Source organism: Meles meles, chromosome 2 (genome assembly GCF_922984935.1).
Source record: "Meles meles chromosome 2, mMelMel3.1 paternal haplotype, whole genome shotgun sequence".
Taxonomy (NCBI): domain Eukaryota; kingdom Metazoa; phylum Chordata; class Mammalia; order Carnivora; family Mustelidae; genus Meles; species Meles meles.
In genome coordinates, this window is record NC_060067.1 from 157,451,119 (window position 1) to 157,472,241 (window position 21,123).

Sequence of the window (21,123 nt, forward strand, 5' to 3'; positions counted from 1 at the left end):
CTATCCCTCTTTCTCATCTTTCCGACTATCGTCCAATCTATTTCTTTCCATTTAATGTCTTGAACTCTGCAATAACCCATCTTCTCCCCAGCCATTTTCTCTTTAAATTTCAGCCATTTGGTTTCTGTGCCTTGTAAATTTATCCACACTGATTCTTTTCTTGAAAAATTCAAAGCATTCCTCCATCTGTTTTTCCCTTTTGCTCCTTAGTCTGTATAATTAACCACTCCTTTCTTCTTGAAGCTATTTTTCCCCATATGTACTGCAACACCTTGCTCCCCCAGCATGGTCCAATGTTCTTCTAGTGGTTCCTTCTGTGATTGGTTCCTTCCTGCTGAGGAGCTCGTTCCTTTTCTTCTCTGTTCTGTGCATGCCACTAGAGGTATTGGGTTTTTGTTTGTTTCCTTTTTCTTTTTCTTTTTTTTTTTTTTTTGTCCTCTGCTGTTCCCTTTCAAAATGATCCTTCAATGTACTCTTCACATTATGACTATTCATTATCATGATAGAATGTAAATCTCTTTTCCTGTCTTAACTTCTCAACATTTTTTGAAGACCCAGTTGCAGATCAACTTGGAAGTCTTTCTTCCGCAGCTTACTGACAACATGTATCTCACACGGCCCTCCAAAACGCCTTCACTGCTGACCCAGTCACCTTCAACCATATCTCCAGTAAACAGCAAAGACGTACACAAAGAATTCATTCTGCTGTTAGTTAAGCCTTACCTGACTTTCATGTCCCCAAATGCTTAGGTTTCTTTGTTCATAATACTTGCCAACCAGGTATTAAGCTTACGGAATTAAAATTGAAGCCTGCAGGTGATAACAAGAAAAGGAGTGATTAGGTCAGAAGAACAGCTCATCTTGAATACACAGCTAGTACTCAAGTTCCTGGAGGACTGAGAACCTCTTTCCATTCTGGCGACTCTGAGCCTTCAAAGCTAGTATGATTCAATGAGTAAGCATTCCATTGAGCCAACAGTTCACCAGGCTAACAGCGACTCTGGAAGTCCTGTGCAAGTAAATGATTACCGCCCTTGGGGAGCCTTCTCAAGATGACACACAATTGACACTGCAGTCGCCAAGACCTGGGAATTCAGACATAAACTTAGATTGAGGCAAAAAGCAATATCCCTAAGATTTTACTCTGTTTGCTTGATTTTTATTTTGTTTTATTTATTTTTATTTTTATTTTTATTTTGAGGAAGGAGGCGTGAGAGAGGGGAAGACGTTAGGGTAGGAGGAGGAAACCAAGCTCCCAAGCCCCTCCTCTCCCTCCTCTGCCCTCCTCTTCTCAGGGTGGTCTTTGTGCACTGAAGGTTGTTTTTTTTGTTTGTTTTTGTTTTTGTTTTAAGAAATAACCTTTCTGTTTTCCTGTCAGTGTCCTGCCAGCCACTCAGCCAGAGGCCAAGGGGAGGCTCTGACCCGAGCTGCGAGTCAGGAAGGCAAAGATCACGAAGCTTGGCTTCTGGGAGCGCTCAGGGCCAGGTGACACAGCCGTGGGTTCCCTGGCGCGGACTTGACAGTTTCATCCCCGCCCACTCGCAGGAGAGCGCACTGCAGGGCTGCACGCGCGCGCAGGGGGCCATAAAAGCTGCGGCCACGCTGAGACGCGGAGCTCGCCCACCGCCCGGGAGCAGCGGCCGCACCATGCACGTGAACGGCAAAGTGGCGCTGGTGACCGGCGCGGCGCAGGGCATCGGCAGAGCCTTTGCGGAGGCGCTCCTGAACAAGGGCGCTAAGGTAAGCGTGACGCCCGGCCGCGGAAACTTGTCCTCCCACCCCGAGACTCGCGCACCAACCAAAGGACTCCCGCGGGAGACAGGGGGCCGCGCCCCGGGCTGCCCACCGCGCCGCTTTCAAAAGCTACCAAGGCTGAGGGTCTCGAGCAGACCTCCAAAGCGGCTGGGGAGAGACCCCGAACGAACTTTAACTGCAGAATCTGAGGTCCAAGAGGGGGAGCGTCCTGGTGTTGATTTACTGTTCCTCTGTTTCACTAGCTGCGATGACCTCGATGCCTCCCTCTCCTCTCGTCCATAGGTAGCGCTGGTCGATTGGAATCTTGAAGCAGGTGTAAAATGTAAAGCTGCCTTGGATGAGCAGTTTGAACCTCAGAAGACTCTCTTCATTCAGTGCGATGTGGCTGACCAGGAACAACTGAGAGGTAAGAGAGGGGAATCAATCCATCAACACCGAACACGCCTTGAACAAGCAAGGACCTGAAGGCAGCCCGGGCCAGAGAGTCAGCCTCAGTGCAGGCAGATCGGCTACCTCCTGGAGAGCAGCCACTTTAAACTCCAATAGATAGCTTGGACTGTTATGTTTCCCACTGGCATCCCGATAGCCATAAAAACTAAAGGGGGAAAACCAAGACTGCTTGAGAAATCTTTTATTTTAGTCCTTTGGCAGCACATGATGTAATCAAAATTCCTTTGTGTAGTCAAAGACCGTGCTGCTGCAGTGATTACTGAAAGACTGAAAGTGCAGATGGAATTGGAAAGTTGAAGTAGGCTAAGGAACTGTGGCAAACAACTCCCAGAACACTGGAAGATGCAAAGTTCAGTGAGAACCAAATGTGGCAATGTTTCCTTTTAAACATGCTAGAATGCAAGATCAAGGATCATAATCACAGACGTGCTAGATATTTCCAACCAAATGTTCTCTCTGGTTTCCCCCTCTGATATGGTACTTTAAAAATAATAATAGCCGTACTGCAGTGTTAGAATTGCAGAAGAAAAGTTTCTATCAGACTTTCCTCAATGCTTTCCTGTTTCCGGTCTCCTCCCTTAAAATAGAACAATCTGCTTGTGAGATATCAAGGACAATATTGGTGTGCACAATAAAGAGATTCGGTCATATGGATCCCTGATAGATTTGTATGGAAAAAAATTTTTTCTGGAAAAAAAAGTAGAAAAATAAAATATATGTATTTCACAAAGTTTAATTGACTAAATTGGGGGCACCAGGGTGGCTCTGGTGGGTTAAAGCCTCTGTCTTCGGGACCTGGAATCGAGCCCCACATCGGGCTCACTGCTCAGTGGGGAGCCTGATTCCCTCTCTCTCTCTGCCTCTCTGCCTACTTGTGATCTCTGTCTGTCAAATAAATAAATAAAATCTTAAAAAAAGAAAAAGAAAGACTAAATTGTTAGGCACTTCATTAATCAAGGGGCCAAAAATCTTGCATAAAAGTCATTCTAGTACCCCATATTTAAATAAACCCTGAAATGTGAATTTCTTTGAAACGTTGGGATATTCTGTATGAGGATGAAAATGGAGAGGTACCTTAGAGGGAAAAGCTCCCCTACAGCTAAAGGTAATTGCTTTAAAGGAAATTATGTAATTAAATCTGAAAACGCCAATAAAGACCTATAACGTGAATTATAAGCACGACTAGAAGAGATCTGTGAACCACAGTGCTAGTGGAATATATTTTGCCAGAGGACAAAGTTTTGTTGATTGTGCATGATATTTTGGATCAAGGATAAAGGCATGCCAAATTCCAACATCCATGCTGATGAAATAGGAAACAGTATAGATCATCTGAAAGCTATTTCTGCCTTAATTTATATAGTTTCACATGTGACATTTAACCCTAATTGTTTTGCTTCCCAGTATTTAAAATTAGTATCTTGGCTGTAAACACATTCCTTAAGGTTAGTGATTGTGGAGGAGGAAACTCAGACACATCATGAGTGACCAGGAGAAGGCATGTTGTTCATGAGAAATCCACATGTTGTCTGAACATCAGCATTTATTTGCATTTAAGGAAGACATGGCCTTGAATCAAACAATTTTAGGATTTAATACCATCTACAGTTTTTGAAACTGTTTAGGCTGCAGCCAAGGGAGACTTCTTTGAAATCACATAAATACAGAAGTGAAAATTTTCTTGGAGATGATATGGATATAATTCATATTACAAATGAAAATAATACAATGTTGAGGGTGTAAGTAAATTATAGAGTCTCCCAAGCTTCTAAATGCCAACAAGAGCTGAATGGTAAACTGTCTGAGCCCAAAATTCCGTGGTATGCCAGAGAGAAGATGATATATTAGATATTGATAAGGGCAGAGTATAAGGAATGCAATAGAGACCAGAATGAGAAAAAAAATTAAAGAAGCAATTAGATTTTATGAACTTAACAATCTAATTTCCTATAAGATGGATGTGAGTTTTGAAGAGTAGAACATGCTTCAGGTGGAATGCCCAAAAAAAAAAAAAGTATTCCTTAGATGTTTTCTGTTAGAGGGCCTCTCTGGAATCAATTTGAGATTTCAAGCAGTTTAAAAATTCCATAAAGAAGTAAACAGTTTTTATTTTGTTGTTTTCTATTCCAGTATGGTAAAATACTGTAATAATGGCCTTTGCAATATTTTAGGCAATTAACTTGCCTAGTAATTTGTCCATTTGGGAACTGATAAATCCATGTCCTCTTCAGTATGTGTGGTGTTTGTTAATAATTCTAGATTTTATTCAATCAAAATAAAGTTTGTGTGGATTTACTATTCCCAAGGAACTCATAGATGGACCCTCAGACCAGAGAATACATTTCTGGTATTTGGAAGAACAACCATGATTGTTATCTAAAGTCTCAGGTAATAGAGCTAGAACCAATGGTAAAAAGCCCAACAAAAGAGTTTAAATCTGTAGAACTCTTGTCAAAGGCTGCTTTGAGAAATAATGTGTTTCCTGATACAAAAGTGGTAAAGCCAAGTATGAAATGGCTGAGGAGGATTTACAAGGACTGGACTGGGTATGTGGATTTTGGACAACGTAAGGAATGAACTTCTGGCCTGAGGATTTATGGAGACTTCACCGGGTCCAATGGAGTTTTTACACAAATGAGTAATACAAAGTAGCATTAATAGTGAGAAAGAGAAAAGAATGAATAGTCAATATTGAAGTTACAGTATCCAAATCAGCTGGATGAAAAGTACACTTTTACTTGCTGGGGTATCAGACTCTCTAAAATGATCATAAGGGATCTGAATACATGAGACGACTTGTGTTTAATATAACACATATTTTAAAAAGGATTTTTGTCATAGTCTAAGCCACAGAACTTCAGTAATTTCTTCAAGAAAGAATTTTAGAGTCTGTGAGTGCACATGAGTCAGGATAGGGGCGGAGGGAGAGAATCTTCAAGCAGACTCCCCACTGAGTGCAGAGCCCCCAGCAGAGCTCAACCTCACTCCACCTGAACCCAGGTCAGATTTTCAACCACCCAAGCCACCCAGGCACCCAGATGATGCATTTCTAACAGGTGTCTAGGTAATGCTATGGATACTGTTGGCTCACAAACCATGCTTTGGGAAGCAAGGCATTAAGTCTCAGTCTAAGAGCATATTTTTTATTACAAAAGTAGATAAATGAAAATTAATTTCAAGACACAGGGTGGGATTGAAATGTACATATGGAACACAAGACCGTATCTATAACGTCGTCTTCTTTTTTTTTTTTTTCTTAGATACCTTTAGAAAAGTTGTAGACCACTTTGGAAGATTGGACATTTTGGTCAATAATGCTGGTGTGAATAATGAGAAAAACTGGGAAAAAACTGTGCAGATTAATTTGGTAAGCTATCTTCGCCATGTTTATTGTCTAAACTTGTGTAATAAAACAATACTTCTAAAGAAGAAAAGGTTCTTACGTTCATGGAATCAATACAATGACTTACAACACAGAAAAAGGGAAGTTGCAGAAAGCTGGAAAAGAAGCATTTCCTTTTACAAATGGGAAGATATTTGAGGCTTCTAATTATGCAAATAAATCTGTCTTAAAAATATTAAAAGGAAATATGAAAAAAAAACCATAGTTTACTGCATAACTTAGAAGTGAGCAAACTGTGGTGAACAGGTGAAACTAGCCTGCCACTGGTTTTTGCATGACTTAAAGCTAAAAATGGGTCTTACGTTTTTTAATCATTGAAAAAATGTAAAAGTAATATGAAATACATGAATATATGAAACTCAAACTTCAGCGTCTGTAGTTTGCTTGGAGCACAGCTCTGGTCATCCATCTATGTATTGTCTGTGGCTACTTTTTGCTGCAATAGCAGAGCTGAATAGCTGTGACAATGACCCCATGATGCGCACTAACTAAACTATTTACCATCTGGCCCCTTACAAAAAAAATGTTTGTCAATCCTGGCTTAACTTGTTTAAAAACTAAGTCTTAATTTAATTCCAGAAATGTAACAGAAAGCAAGATTAAAGTGACTGTTGGACTTTGTAATTATTAGGATTTTTATCTGAAAGTCAGTGTTTGTGTGCGTGCGTGTTTATGTACAATTTCTACAATGTTTGATGATCAGTTAGCTCTTAAATTATAGAACTGCAGAATTAAAAAATAAAATTTCTGTTTTATCCTCTGTATCAGAAGTTGATTGGTTATCCCATTTTATAAACACGCTTGACATAAGATGTTGGGGTTCAGGAAAACTTAAGCCTTAGCCAAAGAAAGTTGTAAGAGCTAGGCTGTGTGTGGGGGGGTCACCCTGTCCTTGCTAAGGTCATTCTGCAAGTCTTGCAAAGCAGGCATGTGTCAAGTACAGAAGGACCACTGTGTGTGTATCAGCATACAGGGAGTGGCCCCCTACTTCATGATAAGCTCCTTAAAAACAGGATGTGTTATGTTTTTTTCTTTCTTTCTCAGTAATCAACACAATATCTTGAAGATAGTGCTTAGTCAATAAATATTTGTCTTGAATCTACATTCCCATGAATAATTTCTTAACTCTAATAACTTGATGGGAGTAATGAGAATTACACTACCTCACAAAAGAGCTGAACCACTTTGATAAGGGTGCAAAGTTTCTCCCCACTTGACAGATGCTTGAAGTTCTTTAATTGGGAATGAAAGGTACTCCTTCCAGCTCTTTTTATAAAATTTGTCTCCAGTATTCCTAGATATCATCAGTTTTCAAAATAACTTTAAAATTTATGTGTCAAATTTCTCCCAAAGTCTTTCTGGGATATGTGTGTGTGTTTAGAGACCTGACCTGTCAACGTTTATGTTAAATTTGTCTCTTGCTGACAGTATAGCATGAGCTCTTATTTTTTCAGTCACATATGAGCATATCTACATTTTATATTTGTGAATTTAAGCCACTTATACTTATCATCATCCTTTATTGGGATTTATGTCTTACACTTTTTTAAAAAATATTTTATTTATTTACTTGACAGACAGAGATCACAATTAGGCAGAGAGGCAGGCAGAGAGAGAGAGGAGGAAGAAGGCTGCCCGCAGAGCAGAGAGCCCGATGCGGGGCTCGATCCCAGGACCCTGAGATCATGACCTGAACCGAAGGCAGAGGCTTTTAACCCACTGAGCCACCCAGGCACCCCTATGTCTTACACTTTTGTTCATATTTTATTTTTAAATTAATCTTTTAAAGACTTTATTTTGGAGAGAAGAGAATGAGTAGAGGGAAGGGCAGCAAGAGAGGGAGAGAGAAAGAGAAAAACACTTTCTGCCGAGTACAGAGCCAGATGTAGGGCTCAATCCCAAGACCTGTGAGATCATGACCTGAGCTGAAATCACCAGTCGAATACTTAACTGACTGAGCCACCCAGGCATCTCTTCAGTTCATATTTTGAATTTACTAAGTTCTTTTTTTGCTTTTGATCTTTTTCCATTCCTTTCTTAAATTCCACTGGGTACCTCTAATTCTTTTCTGCTGATAAGAAAATTGAACATTTTATTTTATTTATTTTTTTAAGATTTTATTTATTTGAGAGAGAGAGTGCACACATGCATGCAAATGAGTTGAGGGGGGAGGGGAAGACAGAGAAGGAGAAGCACATTCCCCACTGAGCAAGGAGTGACCAACTCAGAGCTGGGTCGCAGGACCCTGGAATCATGACCTGAGCCAAAGGCAGATGCTTAACTGCTTGACACACCCAAGCGCCCTGAAAATTACACATTTTATTAATCTTTGGTGGTTGTCCCTGACTTACTATGAACCATATTTCATTGCATCCTTTGATTGCCAGATGGAAAAAAAAAATGGTTTGAAAACTTCAGGAATATTTAAGAATATATTTTTATAAACTAAATGGCACTTTCCACAACCACATAAAATAACAAGAATTTCTTTGCATCAAGCTCTGCTAGTGAAAAAGCACGAATCACGCAACAATTTTCTCACTACTGATATTTTTAAAAGTTTCATCTGTAATATCTATAGATATTTCATAGACAAAGATCACTACATTATGAAGTTCCTGTATTCGTTGCATTCATAATGGACACCTACTATGTCTTTTCCTTAAGAAATCAGTTGTCAGGGTTCCTATGTGGCTCTGTCAGTTAAAATATTAAGCATCTGCCTTAGGCTTAGGTCCTGATCCCGGGGTCCTGGGATGGAGTCCCTCTTTAGGCTCCCTGCTCAGTGGGGAGTCACTTCTCCCTCTCCCAATCCCCCCTCCCCACTTGTGCTATCTCTGTCTTTGAAATTAACAAATAAAATCTTAAAAAAAAAAAGACAGAAATCAGCTCTCAGAAAACTGCAATGATTTGAGTTAATATAAAGAACATGAAAATAATGAAGACATTATCACAAAGAAAATAGGATTGGAATTATCAGTCTTCATCTGGCTGAGAGGGCATGTTGGCTCTAACATATCTTGGGTGAATAAACACTTCCTGCAGGCTAGAAATTCTTACAATATCTGCAAATGGAAAATTCTAGAAGACCAGGAGAATTTTATTTGACTCCTTTCATTACGACTCACTGTCTTGGATCCTTCCTCATTGAAATTATCTGGCCTTTATTTTTCTTCAGACTCTGCTGACATAGGGCACTCCTTAGCTTAACTCCAGGAATTAATGACATTTATTTAATTTACATCTAGAGAGCAAGATATAACCTTTGTTACCTATATATAAGTTGAAAACATATTACTTCCCCTCCTACCTGCAACACCCAGTCCAAGACTAGATTGGAGTCTGACCTATCATTATCCTTCCAACTTGATTATCTTGTTAGTATAATGCAAATATTTGTGTTTGGTTTATATATTTGTTAGACTCTGGATGTAACTTGCCTCCTTTCACGAGACCATGCATGTTCTGTTGCATGTTCCTCTGTGTTCCTGTCTCTGTCAGAGTAACCACTTAGTTAAAGGACTTTACTACGTATCTCTTCCTCTTCTGGAATCTCGTACGCCCTAATGATACCATTCTTATAGGGCTTACAAATTTTAAAATTTTATTAGAATTATTTTTATACCTGTGCAATTTATGCCAGTATGCTATAAGCTCTTTTTTTGTTTTGTGTACACAGTAGATGTTCAATTTATATTTACTGAAGACATAAACTACTGTTCTATGATATTTTACATATCATGGACATTCATTTTCGTATTTTAATAAATGTTTGGATTATTTTTTAATACATCAGTGTTGCCAAACTGTACCATTTGTCCTTCTACTTTTACTCCTTACCAAACTTACCACTTCCTTATCCTTAACTTAGCAGAACTCACTGCTCTTCCCACACAAGGGATATATTAAACCTCTTCCCATTCTTTTGTTTTCATTAGGCTATTCGGTGCTTCCTCCTTAGTCTGAAGCCAACTGTAGTAGCTTTATTTATAGCTACCCAGAGCTCATTAGGAATGTTCAGGGAAGACTGAATCTTTGACTATCAAAGGTTACTCTGGCAATTGGGCCGGTGGAGGTAGATTTAACTTTGAATATTGATAAGCCCATTCTGTAATATACTTCTTTACTTTCTGATCTTTAATAAGCCTAAATAAATTCATTCCCATTCATATGGGATTTATAATCTAATTTGGATATGTAACTAACTTATTGAATCGCTTAGTGTACTCAAATAAAAACAAAACAAAATAGCTAGCTTATTGTGGTTGATTATTTTTTTCAGAAATACAAGGGTCGACAAAAGATTTGTCCTAATAAGGGTATGCATTTAGATTCCATCAAAACTAGATGACAGTTCTGAATTTAGAATTCATGGACTTTTATTTCTGTCTCTGGTCTTCAATTTCCCAGTTGTAAAAGGATGAAGATAATTTCCTTACCTGGAAGGATGGTTAAGCTTAAGTAAGCCCTAATTTCCATGAAGTATCCAGCACAGGGCTACTACATAGCATCACTCAATAAATTTATTTCTCCTCCTTAAATTTTCTTCATTGTCACAATCTCATTTATATACAAAGTAGGTTCCTCTGTCCTACTCTGCCTCTAAGGAAGAGTTGAGGAAATGGGGAGAAATGTGGTCAAATGTACTTCTGTTTCTTGGCTCCCAAGAACGCTGATTACAAATTAAATTAGCAACTGCTCTCTGTTTTGTTACTCCTAGTCCGTAATGTTTAAAGATCTAGTCAAACTATTATGGTTAGGCAGAACTTGCTAAATTTTAAGTAGCTCTGCAAAGGGGAATACAATAATATTTCTCATATTTAAAAAAATGAAAAAAGAACACAGAGAAACAAAAGCTGAGGAAGGATTTCAGGGGAAAAAAAAAAGTGGTCACCTGTATTAGTACTCCTCGAGAATTGGGCTGAAGAAAAGACAAGAAACCTTAAAGGCAATGTTTCATGATTTAGATGACAGAATTTTTAAAATGAGAATTAAGAGTGTAGAACAAGAATCAGAGATAAACTAAAAGGAACCTCAAAAGGGAGGGAGCTAAGATAAGGAAAATGATATATTAGGAAATTTCAGTAGTGAATACATGCACATGTGCTTTTTGTATATAGGTTATGGAAATATATATATATAATATATAGCATATTATATATTATATAAACAATATATACTGCATTGCACATATAATATATGATTTAATTAGTTAATATTAATTAATTGTGATTAATTAATATTAACAATATAATTAATATAGTAATAAGAATATATGAAAACATTTAATATATTAATATGAATATAATTAATATATATTAAGAAGACATGACGCCTGGTAAGAGTTAAACAAATATGCTATTACCATTTATCCATTTGTCTTTGTTACTTAATAATTATTGCCAATACAGGGAAATTTATGAGTGGTTTTAATTTATAGGGTACTTAAATCTGTGGGAAAAACTAATTTAAGATTTGGAATACAGCACAGTTATAATTTTGGTATTATATTTAAAAATTATTCATAATCAAAACTTGAGTAAGCATGTGTTAATTAGATCATTTTGTCAGTAAGTGAATTTTTATTCACACTATGTGAAATTAACCATAAGATTTTCTTTTCTCTTTCTGAGAGTCAAATTCCAATTTTTTGGAGGTCAAATACAAAATTGAGAGTTCCTTTATGATAGACTAAAATAATACTATAGATCTCCGCTTTTTTGTGTTTGTAGCTAGAACATGCCTATAACTTTCATTTTCTTTTTCTTCCCCTAGATGCTTGATATTTTAATGACCCAATCTATGTGCTATATAAATATTGCCAAGGAATAAGAAATATATTTAGAATATTAACAAAAACATTTTATTCTGTGGCTTCCTAACATTTCCCTGACTATATTGCCTGGGATAATAAGGAAGAGATTGTTGTAGGAGAGGAGGTGAAAATATCACATATGCCCCAGCCAAAGCATTAACCCCTGTTTTGTAGATGTATTCAGAGGAACACTCTCATTTGAAAAGTTACCCAGTTCTTAACTTGATAATGGATGGGAAAATAATCCTTTATCCTCCTCCACCAAAGACCTGGAAATAAATCTTCCTTTTTTAAAAAAAATTAAAGCTGAAGTATTCCCCAGTTTTTTATCTGGCTGCACCTAGTAGATCTGGAAAACACGAGAGCAGGGTGTCAGCGAAGCCGTAAATACCTGAGAATAAAAGCATAGCGCCAATATGCGTAAACAGAAATTCTGTCCGGACATGCTAGAGACTTAGGCAGAAACGACCAGAATCTAACTGACTTCAGTTATTTCAGCCATGTACATTTTTTCCTTCTTATATAAACCATTTAATGTTTTGTATTTTTTCTTTGTAAAGGGACTCGTGGAGATTTTACTCATTCTCCCTAAGCCTACTTAATATCATACTGACACATGGCTTAAGTGAATAGAATCTTCAATTTACTTTTTTGTTCGAGAACTAGTATTAGGGAGAGTGGCAACATTGAATGTGTGTCAGGAAAACTCCAAAGGGACTTTTTAAAATAAAAAGAAGGTAACCACCACTGTATGCCCTCTGTTTCAGACTCATTGCTGTCATGACATTTTCTTTGCGGTATTGTAAAGAATGCAAAAAGTAGGAATTAAGATGTCAAAAGAAAATGTTCACCTTCTCAAAGTCGAGTTGAAAGGAAGAGCTCTTAAATCTAAAACGGAAAATGAGGCTTCAAGTAAAAGTTTTGTACCACAAGTTGTTTTTGTAGTGGTAAATTCTCCAACGTCAGAATATAACAGGGACGCCCGGGGAGCTCCATTGATTAAGTGGCTGCCTTAGGCTCAACTCATGATCCCAGGGTCCTGGGATCGAGTCCCACACTGGGCTCCTTGCTCAGCTTCTCCCTCTGCCTGCCACTACCCCCTGCTTGTGCACACTCTCTCATTCTCTCTAACAAATAAATAAACAAAACCTTAAAAAAAAAAAATAGAAAGATTGCCTACATGGGGAGGAGAGTAACTAATCAGACAACCAGAGTAAACTCTCAAAAAGCCAGTGCAAGAGTGATGAACACGTTTAAGTGGCCGACATTACAGAACACCCCTGTGTCCAGCTGACCAAGAAGTCAAGGTCTTGAAACGGAGTGAAAGAGTCATGTGATCTCACACAACAGAAGTCAGGAGTACTTAATATTGCCACACAGTGATCCCAGAACACAGTTTCTTTTCATCTCTCTGGTCTGCCTCTCTTCACAGAGCTTTCATGTTAAGGATGTTAGCAATGTAACTATGTATTCCTGCCATCACACCCATACAGAGGGCGGGGAAAGGACTAATCATATCTTTCTGGTTTTCTTAAAAGCAACAGTCTTTTCAGCCACGTTCTCTCACACTGCCCTTTCTTGACCTCGACCTCCTCCTGCTGACTGCTCCTCAGGTCTCACTTGCTAGAAGTGGGTCACCTGTGGGCTCTAACACCAGTCACTAGCAAAGAAAATAGGATTTCTTCAACTGAATGAAATTAATCACTGCCCACACTAAACCTGGGGAGATCACCTTCCTCTGTGTTACATGGGGAAGAAGTAGATACAAATGCCAAATAGACTTTTTATTAGAAAATTTTTTTAAAAATGACATGAAAACAGTGTACCCACTATTATGTATCCCAAAATCCAAGAGAATTAAACAGAGCAGGTGTATGTGTGTGAAAGACCTGGATCTGAGAATGATATGCTAAGTAGGGTGAATAAATTTTGTGCCCAATATTTAGAGAAGAAAAAGAAAACTGCCGATACAGTTCTCGAAGGCTCTGAGATTTGAGGTCAAGTGACAAAGCACTATGGGAATACAATTTTTTTCATAAAGTCTCAGATTGGGCAACTAAGTGAACTGGGGAGACGCGAGAAGCTCGGCAACTGTAGGCAATCAAAAGAAAAGCTACACAATGACTGGCTTTTAAAAAAAGCAAGCAGCCACTTAAAAGCCTTTCAGAGATAGTATTTGCAGAAATATCCCTGGGTGTCTACAATCACCATAAAAACTTCAGTCTGTGATATATAATAAAGTATAATGGCTATGTTGCTTTTCCCATTTATGTCTCTGGGTTAGGTTTCGGTTATCAGCGGAACCTACCTTGGCTTGGACTACATGAGTAAGCAAAACGGAGGTGAAGGCGGCATCATTATCAATATGTCCTCTTTAGCAGGTAAGGACAAGTATGACATTCATAACAATTTCCTATTGGTAATTTGGACCATAAAATAAATCTTCATTAATAATAACTTCCTACTGATGATTTGGATCGCTGAAGTAGATATTCAAAGTACATTTATTATCAACTTGGGAACTTAAAATTTAATTACTTGGTTTTGTTTTTACTGGCTCTGTGGACTTTTCTATTGCATAATATCAGGAGTTTGGAGTGTAAGTTTACTTCTGTTACTTTAAATTGTGACTTTTTAGGCTCACTTACTATGGCACTGAGTAGTAATGCATATGAAAACATCTTTGACAAAGGAAGGGAGTGCTAGAACCAGTAAGGTATCTCTACTCCCATGTGACTTTAGAAAGAGTATATCGTAATTGGAATCTGTTGTAGGGGACGCCAGACTTTACCTGTAGTTTCTTAGGGTCTCTGGCCAGGCCTAAGAATTAAACTGACATAAGACAGATGAACAAGAAAAAAGTGTATAGATTTTTAAATGTACATGAGAGTCCCCATAGGAAAACCAAGACCCAAGAATGACTAGGCCTAAGTATTTATAAACAAGGTTGAACAAAGAGAGGTAATTATGGGAAAGCCACTAAAATATATAGGGGGCCTAAAGGAAGGTGAGAATTATTTTAAGAAGGTCTGTACAGATTTCCACTGGGCTGGACTCCCCATCTCTGGTGATAAGAATGTTTCTTTCCTACTGGTATAGGAAGGACATATTTTACATGGGAGTTTTATCACCTGCTTTCAGGAGCAAAAGGAGAGGTCAGAGTGCCCTTCTTGCACCTGTTGTTTTTCACGTGCCTTTAGTTCTAAATAATCCTTATGCCAAAGTGGTACATTTTGGGGTGACCTATTCTGCCATCCTTCAATGCTGAACGGCTGTAATATGCAGACCCAAAAATGTAATGGCTTAAATTTAGGATAAGCTTATTTCTCACTCGTGTATCAGTCCTAGGAAAGATCCTTGTTGCTGGGACCCTCTTCTATAGGCAGTCATTGGGAAAACTGGCTGGCTGAGGTCTCTGACACGGAGCTTCCATAGTTATGCTGGTGGGGGTGGGGAGCCGTGGGATGGGGGACTCCTTTCTCTGCAGCAGAAAGAGAGAACACTGGGGGGAGGGGGGCAAAGCTGCTTTTCTAAACCCTTTTACCCCCAGCCCAGTAATGGCAAACCTCACTCCTCTTGAGGTTCCACACCAGACTTTGATCTCATCGCTCATCTAACTACAAGAGGGCCTGAGAATGCAGTCTAGCTCTGTGCCTAAGAAAGGAACGGATTCCAGTCCACAACTAACCATCTTTACCACAATGAGCAATCCATACTCTGTTTTAGTCAGGACAGTAGGATTTAGTACCACCTGATACCATACTGAGTGATAACTCAGTAGTGGCTTTAAGTCTTTGGCAGGAACTTTGGAGCAACTCAACCAGATGACTTAACTTCTAGAATTCGGGGGGGGGGGGGGAGGGGGAAATCACCAATACTTTTTCAGTAGTTCAAATGAAATTATGAAGTTTTAGAAGTCTGACCAGTATTGACAGCGAGTGATCTAAACTCTGCTTGTCCCAAAGTAGGGACACTTCCTTACATTATCTGTTTTCAGTCATGTGGTAATTTCAAAACAGGTGCTCAAAAAAAGGTGTTCCCTGCCTCTCCCATTGTGCCTCACCTCCCAGCTCCAGTTGTATTTCAGGGGTCACCTGTGACAACACCAGAGATCTGCTTCTCAGCATTGTTCTTTCTCCTTCCTCTGGGCATCATTGTCAGATGGTCCTTAAGTCTTTTTAAACTGCCACCAAGGGAGGCTTAGAAATCTCCTTCTTGAGAAGTTCTCAAAAAACAAATGAGCATTTCTGTTTCTGGGTTGCTTAAAGACAAAATAGCATCCCTAAAGTTATTATATAACCAACTCTACAAGTTTTTCTGGATAAATTGGTTATTTTTCTTAATGTAATATCTACTTATAATTGATAAGATTTCAATTCTGAGGATGTGGTAAAAGGTGAGAGCATGGGCAAGACTTAGATATTTGGCCAAAGAGAGAGCCACATTCAAATTCTGGGGATCTGAGGGGCGCCTGGGTGGCTCAGTGGGTTAAGGCCTCTGCCTTCAGCTCAGGTCATGATCTCAGGGTCCTGGGATCAAGTCCTGCATCAGGCTCTCTGCTCAGCAGGGAGCCTGCTTCCTCCTCTCTCTCTGCCTGCCTCTCTGCCTACTTGTGATCTCTGTCTGTCAAATAAATAAATAATATCTTTAAAAAAAAAAATTCTGGGAATCTGAAACCCTAGAGTCAAATTGCCATGGCTATATCTGCACTATTTTGAAATAAAATTATAAAGAAAAATACATAAACAATTAGAGAATTAATAGGAAGTATTAGATATCTTAATAAAAATAGAAATGTAGAAAAACCTGGGGTGGTGATCAAGAGATAATCGCATGGATTGTGTCTTAAAGCTAAAGGCGAACAAGGATTGGAGAATCATGAATCCTGTTCAGGGAGCCCTTTGCCTTTCTGTCACTGGAAGTACTTCTTTCATTCCAGAAAGTCTGGAAGCCTCAGGGCTGAATCAATTTAGAACTCTGTTCAAGACATTCTGTACCATAAGAGGAGGCTTTAAAAAAAAAAAAAAAACAAGGAGGCTTATTTGCCTCCGAGCATGAATAAAGATGTGCAATGCAGTACTGCATTTCAGCCAATAAAAATATTTAAAGATGTCATTACACTTAACATTCATTGAACACTTACTGTTTACAGGCTACTATTTTAAACATTGTGTGTGCATTACCTCATTTAATACAACCACCCCACAAAGTAGATGCTGTAATCTCCCTTTTGTAGGGAAGGAAATCCAGGTAGGAGAATTTGAGTATCTTGCACAAGCTTACACAGCAAGGAAGCAGTAAAGCTGGAATTCCCACGTGAGCAACCTGATTCAGGACCTCTTCTATCTTAAACACCAGGTTATCTAACTCTTCTGTCCATGAGTCTGTTAATTTGGCTCTCCATCCGTGAAGAGTCTAGCCCAACTGTGAGGTAAAAGAAACTGAATTCCTGGGGCGCCTGAGTGGCTCAGTTGGTTGAATTTCTGTCTTCAGCTCAGGTCATGATCCCCGTGTTCTGGGATCAAGCCCCATATCGGACTCCTTGGTCAGCAGGGAATCTGCTTATCACCCTCCCTACCCCACCTATGCTCTCTCTTACAAATAAATAAATAAAAACTTAAAAAAAAAAAAAAGAAACTGAATTCCTATAACTCCATTAAACCAGGGTGCTAGTTATCTTCAAGCCTTCTGGGCACCGCTTTAATTTCAAGACCACACGACTAACCCTCAGTGACATCTTAAGCTTTTGCCCCATTTGACACACAGAGTAAAGCCCTGAAAACATCTGAGGAGCTTACCAAAGGCACAAGTCAAAACACGTCATTGGCAAGCGCAATTTAGGGATTACAATTAGAAGTCCACTTTGTTCTCTTGGCGAAGAGCTTGCTTTATCACACTACCCACTTCTGGGTATTCACTGGCTTCTTACCTGTTTCAGAGTCAACATGGGAAACCATGTGTGGATCTTTCACTAGTCATGCAGATGAAACTGAATAAATACAAATTCAGCGATAAGATTATTTTGGTTTCAAATTACCTTCCTGGCACTCTTACAATTTAATGAATATCATAGCATTCCAGACCTCTTCTCCACCTACTATTCCTCCCAGCCAGCAGGGTGTCTCTGCTTATAATGGTTACATAGCTTATCTTTGTCCATTGTGTTTAATTTGGTGCCTTCATCCTTATGTAGGGACGTACCTTTCCTCCATAATGCCCGACCTCCATACTGATGCCTTTATACTGTTTTTTTCTCACTGGCCAACCCAGACAGGCTTTGCCACCTTTCTTCCCACCTGGGCTTTGGCACTAGGGTCCTTTAATCTCATGAAGAGGATGAAGATGCATTGCCCTGTAGTCTACCCAATCAGCAAGAACATCTTTTCTTCCTACAATGAGATGAGTTTGATAAACACTCATGATTTTGTAATAGTAGAAAAAGATCAGTGAGAACCTCTCTGGCTTCACATTTTCCTCAGAAATGTTACCAACAGTTTTATACCCTTGAAGTCATAGCCTGTTGGGAGAAGTCAGAGACCAAAACATCTGAGGATTTGCCAGAGTCAAAGTATTTTTTCCCCTCAGCTCTATTGAGGTATAAATGACCAGATTTCTAATGCTTACTTCCTCTGTGTTTTCCAAAAGTGTTTTCTGAACTTTCTGCCCTCAGATTTGTTCCTACTTCCCTCCCACTGGTCAGTCCACTAATGGAATAGCTGTGGATGCTGTTCAACTCTACCAGTCTTTCCTCACAGTCTCTTACGCTGTCAGTAAAACCTTAAGTTGAAACACTGGTTTGGGCAGAGAAGTTAATGAGTAATGACCACTGACGCAGACCAAGTATCAAACGCAATTAATAAGTTTAACAAACAGGAGTCAAATGGAGACTGATTCCACCACGTATTGAGGGAAGGGTGTGCGCCAGCTGGGAGCTCCAGAAGATGTTCTGAGCACTGTTGACCACCTAGACTCCTCTCTATGAGTTTCTGTCTATAAACACAGTATGTAAAGCTGCACTCACGTTGACATAGTTATCCTTAACTATTAAAAAAAAAAAAAAAAAAAGTTGAGAGGAACAACAACAGATCAGCCTGAAGTCGGGCTTGATGTCCATCTGGCACAAGACATCCCATGGGAGTCAAGTGTGCTTCTTATACAGTTCATTGCTTCTGACAGTGGGAAGGAAGAAGTAGTTGTCACAGGAAAAGCAATCTGCCTGCTAATCCTTCTCCCACCTGCCTTTGTACTTAACTGCTGAGGTCCTAGTGAGCCCTGGGGGCATCCTCTGTGCCTCTGAGACAACCACTCAGGGGCATTTTGTGAGAGATCCTATTAGGGTCTCATTTCCTGAGATGGAAAACAGTAAGTAAGAAAATTTTAAAACATTTAGAGTCTCAAGAAAATACTTGAAAAATCATTGATTTTTAAAATACCAACCGAGTATCTTACTTACTTGGCTATAAACTGATACAATTCGCTTGAAGTTTGTGTTGAGATGAATGTGCTAAAGATACCTCTCTAAGGAGCAGCTTCAACTTAAACCTACATTGAGCATGTACAGAAAGGAGAAGGGGGGTATGTACAGAAAGGAGAAGGGGGGTATGAAAGTAACTAGGTAAATACTCTACACTAAGAGCTATATACCAGTATCTCTTATGAGCATGGTGGAACCAAACGAATAGCATGGCATAAACTTTTTAAACAGAAACATGATACTGAATTTCAAGGCCCTGGGTCTCCCATGGCCTGAAGGGCAGGAGTGGGACTGGAATGTCACAACAGAGCAGAAATTTCAGGTGAGCTAAAATACTCATCACCTTCTTTCATCTCCAGACCAGGTAAAAAGGTAAAAAGAAGGCCTGGGTGGCTCAGTGGGTTAGGCCGCTGCCTTGGGCTCGGGTCATGATCTCAGGGTCCTGGGATCGAGTCTCACGTTGGGCTCTTTGTTCAGCGGGGAGCCTGCTTCCTTCTCTTTCTCTGCCTGCCTCTCTGCTACTTGTGATCGTGCTCTGTCAAATAAATAAATAAAATCTTGAAAAAAAAAAAAAAAAGGCCTAACGTATTTAGGAAATGCCAGGTCACAGGCATTGTGATAAACTCTGGTTATATGAGTTTTACCTTTTACCAACTCCCTACAACTTATTCCAAACAACTGTATATAACTCGGAAAATGTGGTGAGAATTAGCAGTAGTAATAACAGTAGTTTTTGTTTTGGTATTATTATAAGTGTATGCCATAGAGTAGGTGATCCTACATTATCTGGATCTTTATTGGCCAGATGCCAACTGTTAAGAACATGCGAGCCACCTTTCTTGTTTAGTACTGTCAACATTCTTCATGGTGTCCATTGTGCTGTCTTTAAAATGATTAAGAAGGTACAGACTAGAAGGAATCAATAAGAAAGATGAAATATTTATGAATTGGCCTTTTGAGGAATGGATAAAAATGTTTAGGGTTTCCTAGCCAGATTAGCCAATGAATAGTCTTCTGGAACTAACAGGCATAGATGATTACCTAGATGCTTAGATACCTAGGGATTTTGTTTAGGTGTAAATTCTGACTCAGTAGGTCTGGGAAAGGTCCTGAAATTCTGATGCTAGTCCTTGGACCACACTTTGAGCAACTAGCTTCCAGTTTACAGAGATTCATAATGGCTATGGAAATTCATCTCTGTTTCCTCTGATCACAGCACAGGCAATGCCTGAACTTCTAGGAAGGAGAATTTTGGTGGAACATTAGAAGCCACTTTCCAAGAATTAATAATGTTAATTCTTAAGAAACAAAATTACCTTTCTGGAAAGATTTTTTATTATAGAAGATGTAGTGGTTTTAGGAAGGTTTAGACCACTTTTTATGTACTGTCACACTTTAAAACATGATTTAGGGGCACCTGGGCGTCTCAGTCAGTGAAGCATCTGATTCCTGATTTCAGCTCAGGTCATGATCTCCATTGTGAGATCGAGCCCCGAGGAGGGCTCCATGCTCAGTCAGGAATCAGCGTGGGATTCTTTCCCCTCCTTCTCCTTCCCCCTCTGCCCCTCCCACTGCTTGCTTGTGCGCTCTCTCTCTCTCTCTCTCAAACAAAAAAAATAAAACATGATTTGTTAATGGCAGACATGATACTGAGAGAAGAAAAGCAGCATCAGATGGTGTGTTCTGTTATGTGGAACATCACATCAGGGGAAGTGTCCTCATTACTTTGGTCAGCTTTCTGCACGAACATAAACAGATTCTCACCGGTTCTCCCTTTGCCCTTGTCTTAGAGAAGTGATAGTTAAAAACAGAAAGCTGGGTACACGGTTTCCTTTTGGATTGTAAAGAAAACGTGAGGGGTTCAGGTTCCTGCCTTTTGGCATAGCTGCTGAGCTACCATTTATCATGCAAAGACTGGTATCCTTAGACTCTCAATTTATTTTCCAAAGCTGAATTTCTTTAGCACTTCTGTGTAATCTATTTCACATGGCTTCTACCCATTTAAAAGAAAACCTGTTTGGAGGTCCAGTACAATTGCCCTGTCTGAGCAGATTTCAGTTTTTTACACGAGATCTTTTTGAGTTTTTAACTTCTATTAGACATAGGGATTAAACTATCTGTTGTAAATATGGGCAGAAAGGATATTAAAGATGGAAGAACTAATGTGGAAATGGACATTATATTTTTCTAAATGACTTCCTTGTATGTTCTGTAATTGCATATGTA

The 21,123-nt window shown here is 39.2% G+C and overlaps 1 protein-coding gene across 1 annotated transcript in view; it reads left to right on the top strand.

Moving 5' to 3' along the window:
• Positions 1–1,480: 1,480 nt before the first annotated feature.
• Positions 1,481–21,123, top strand: part of HPGD (15-hydroxyprostaglandin dehydrogenase) — a 30,947-nt gene continuing 11,304 nt past the window's right edge. Inside the window, exons 1-4 of the mRNA XM_045996552.1 lie at positions 1,481–1,740; positions 2,038–2,161; positions 5,466–5,572; positions 13,708–13,804. Coding sequence (XP_045852508.1) covers positions 1,648–1,740; positions 2,038–2,161; positions 5,466–5,572; positions 13,708–13,804 — 421 coding nt within the window. The 5' untranslated portion in view covers positions 1,481–1,647. The remainder of the gene's footprint in view (positions 1,741–2,037; positions 2,162–5,465; positions 5,573–13,707; positions 13,805–21,123) is intronic.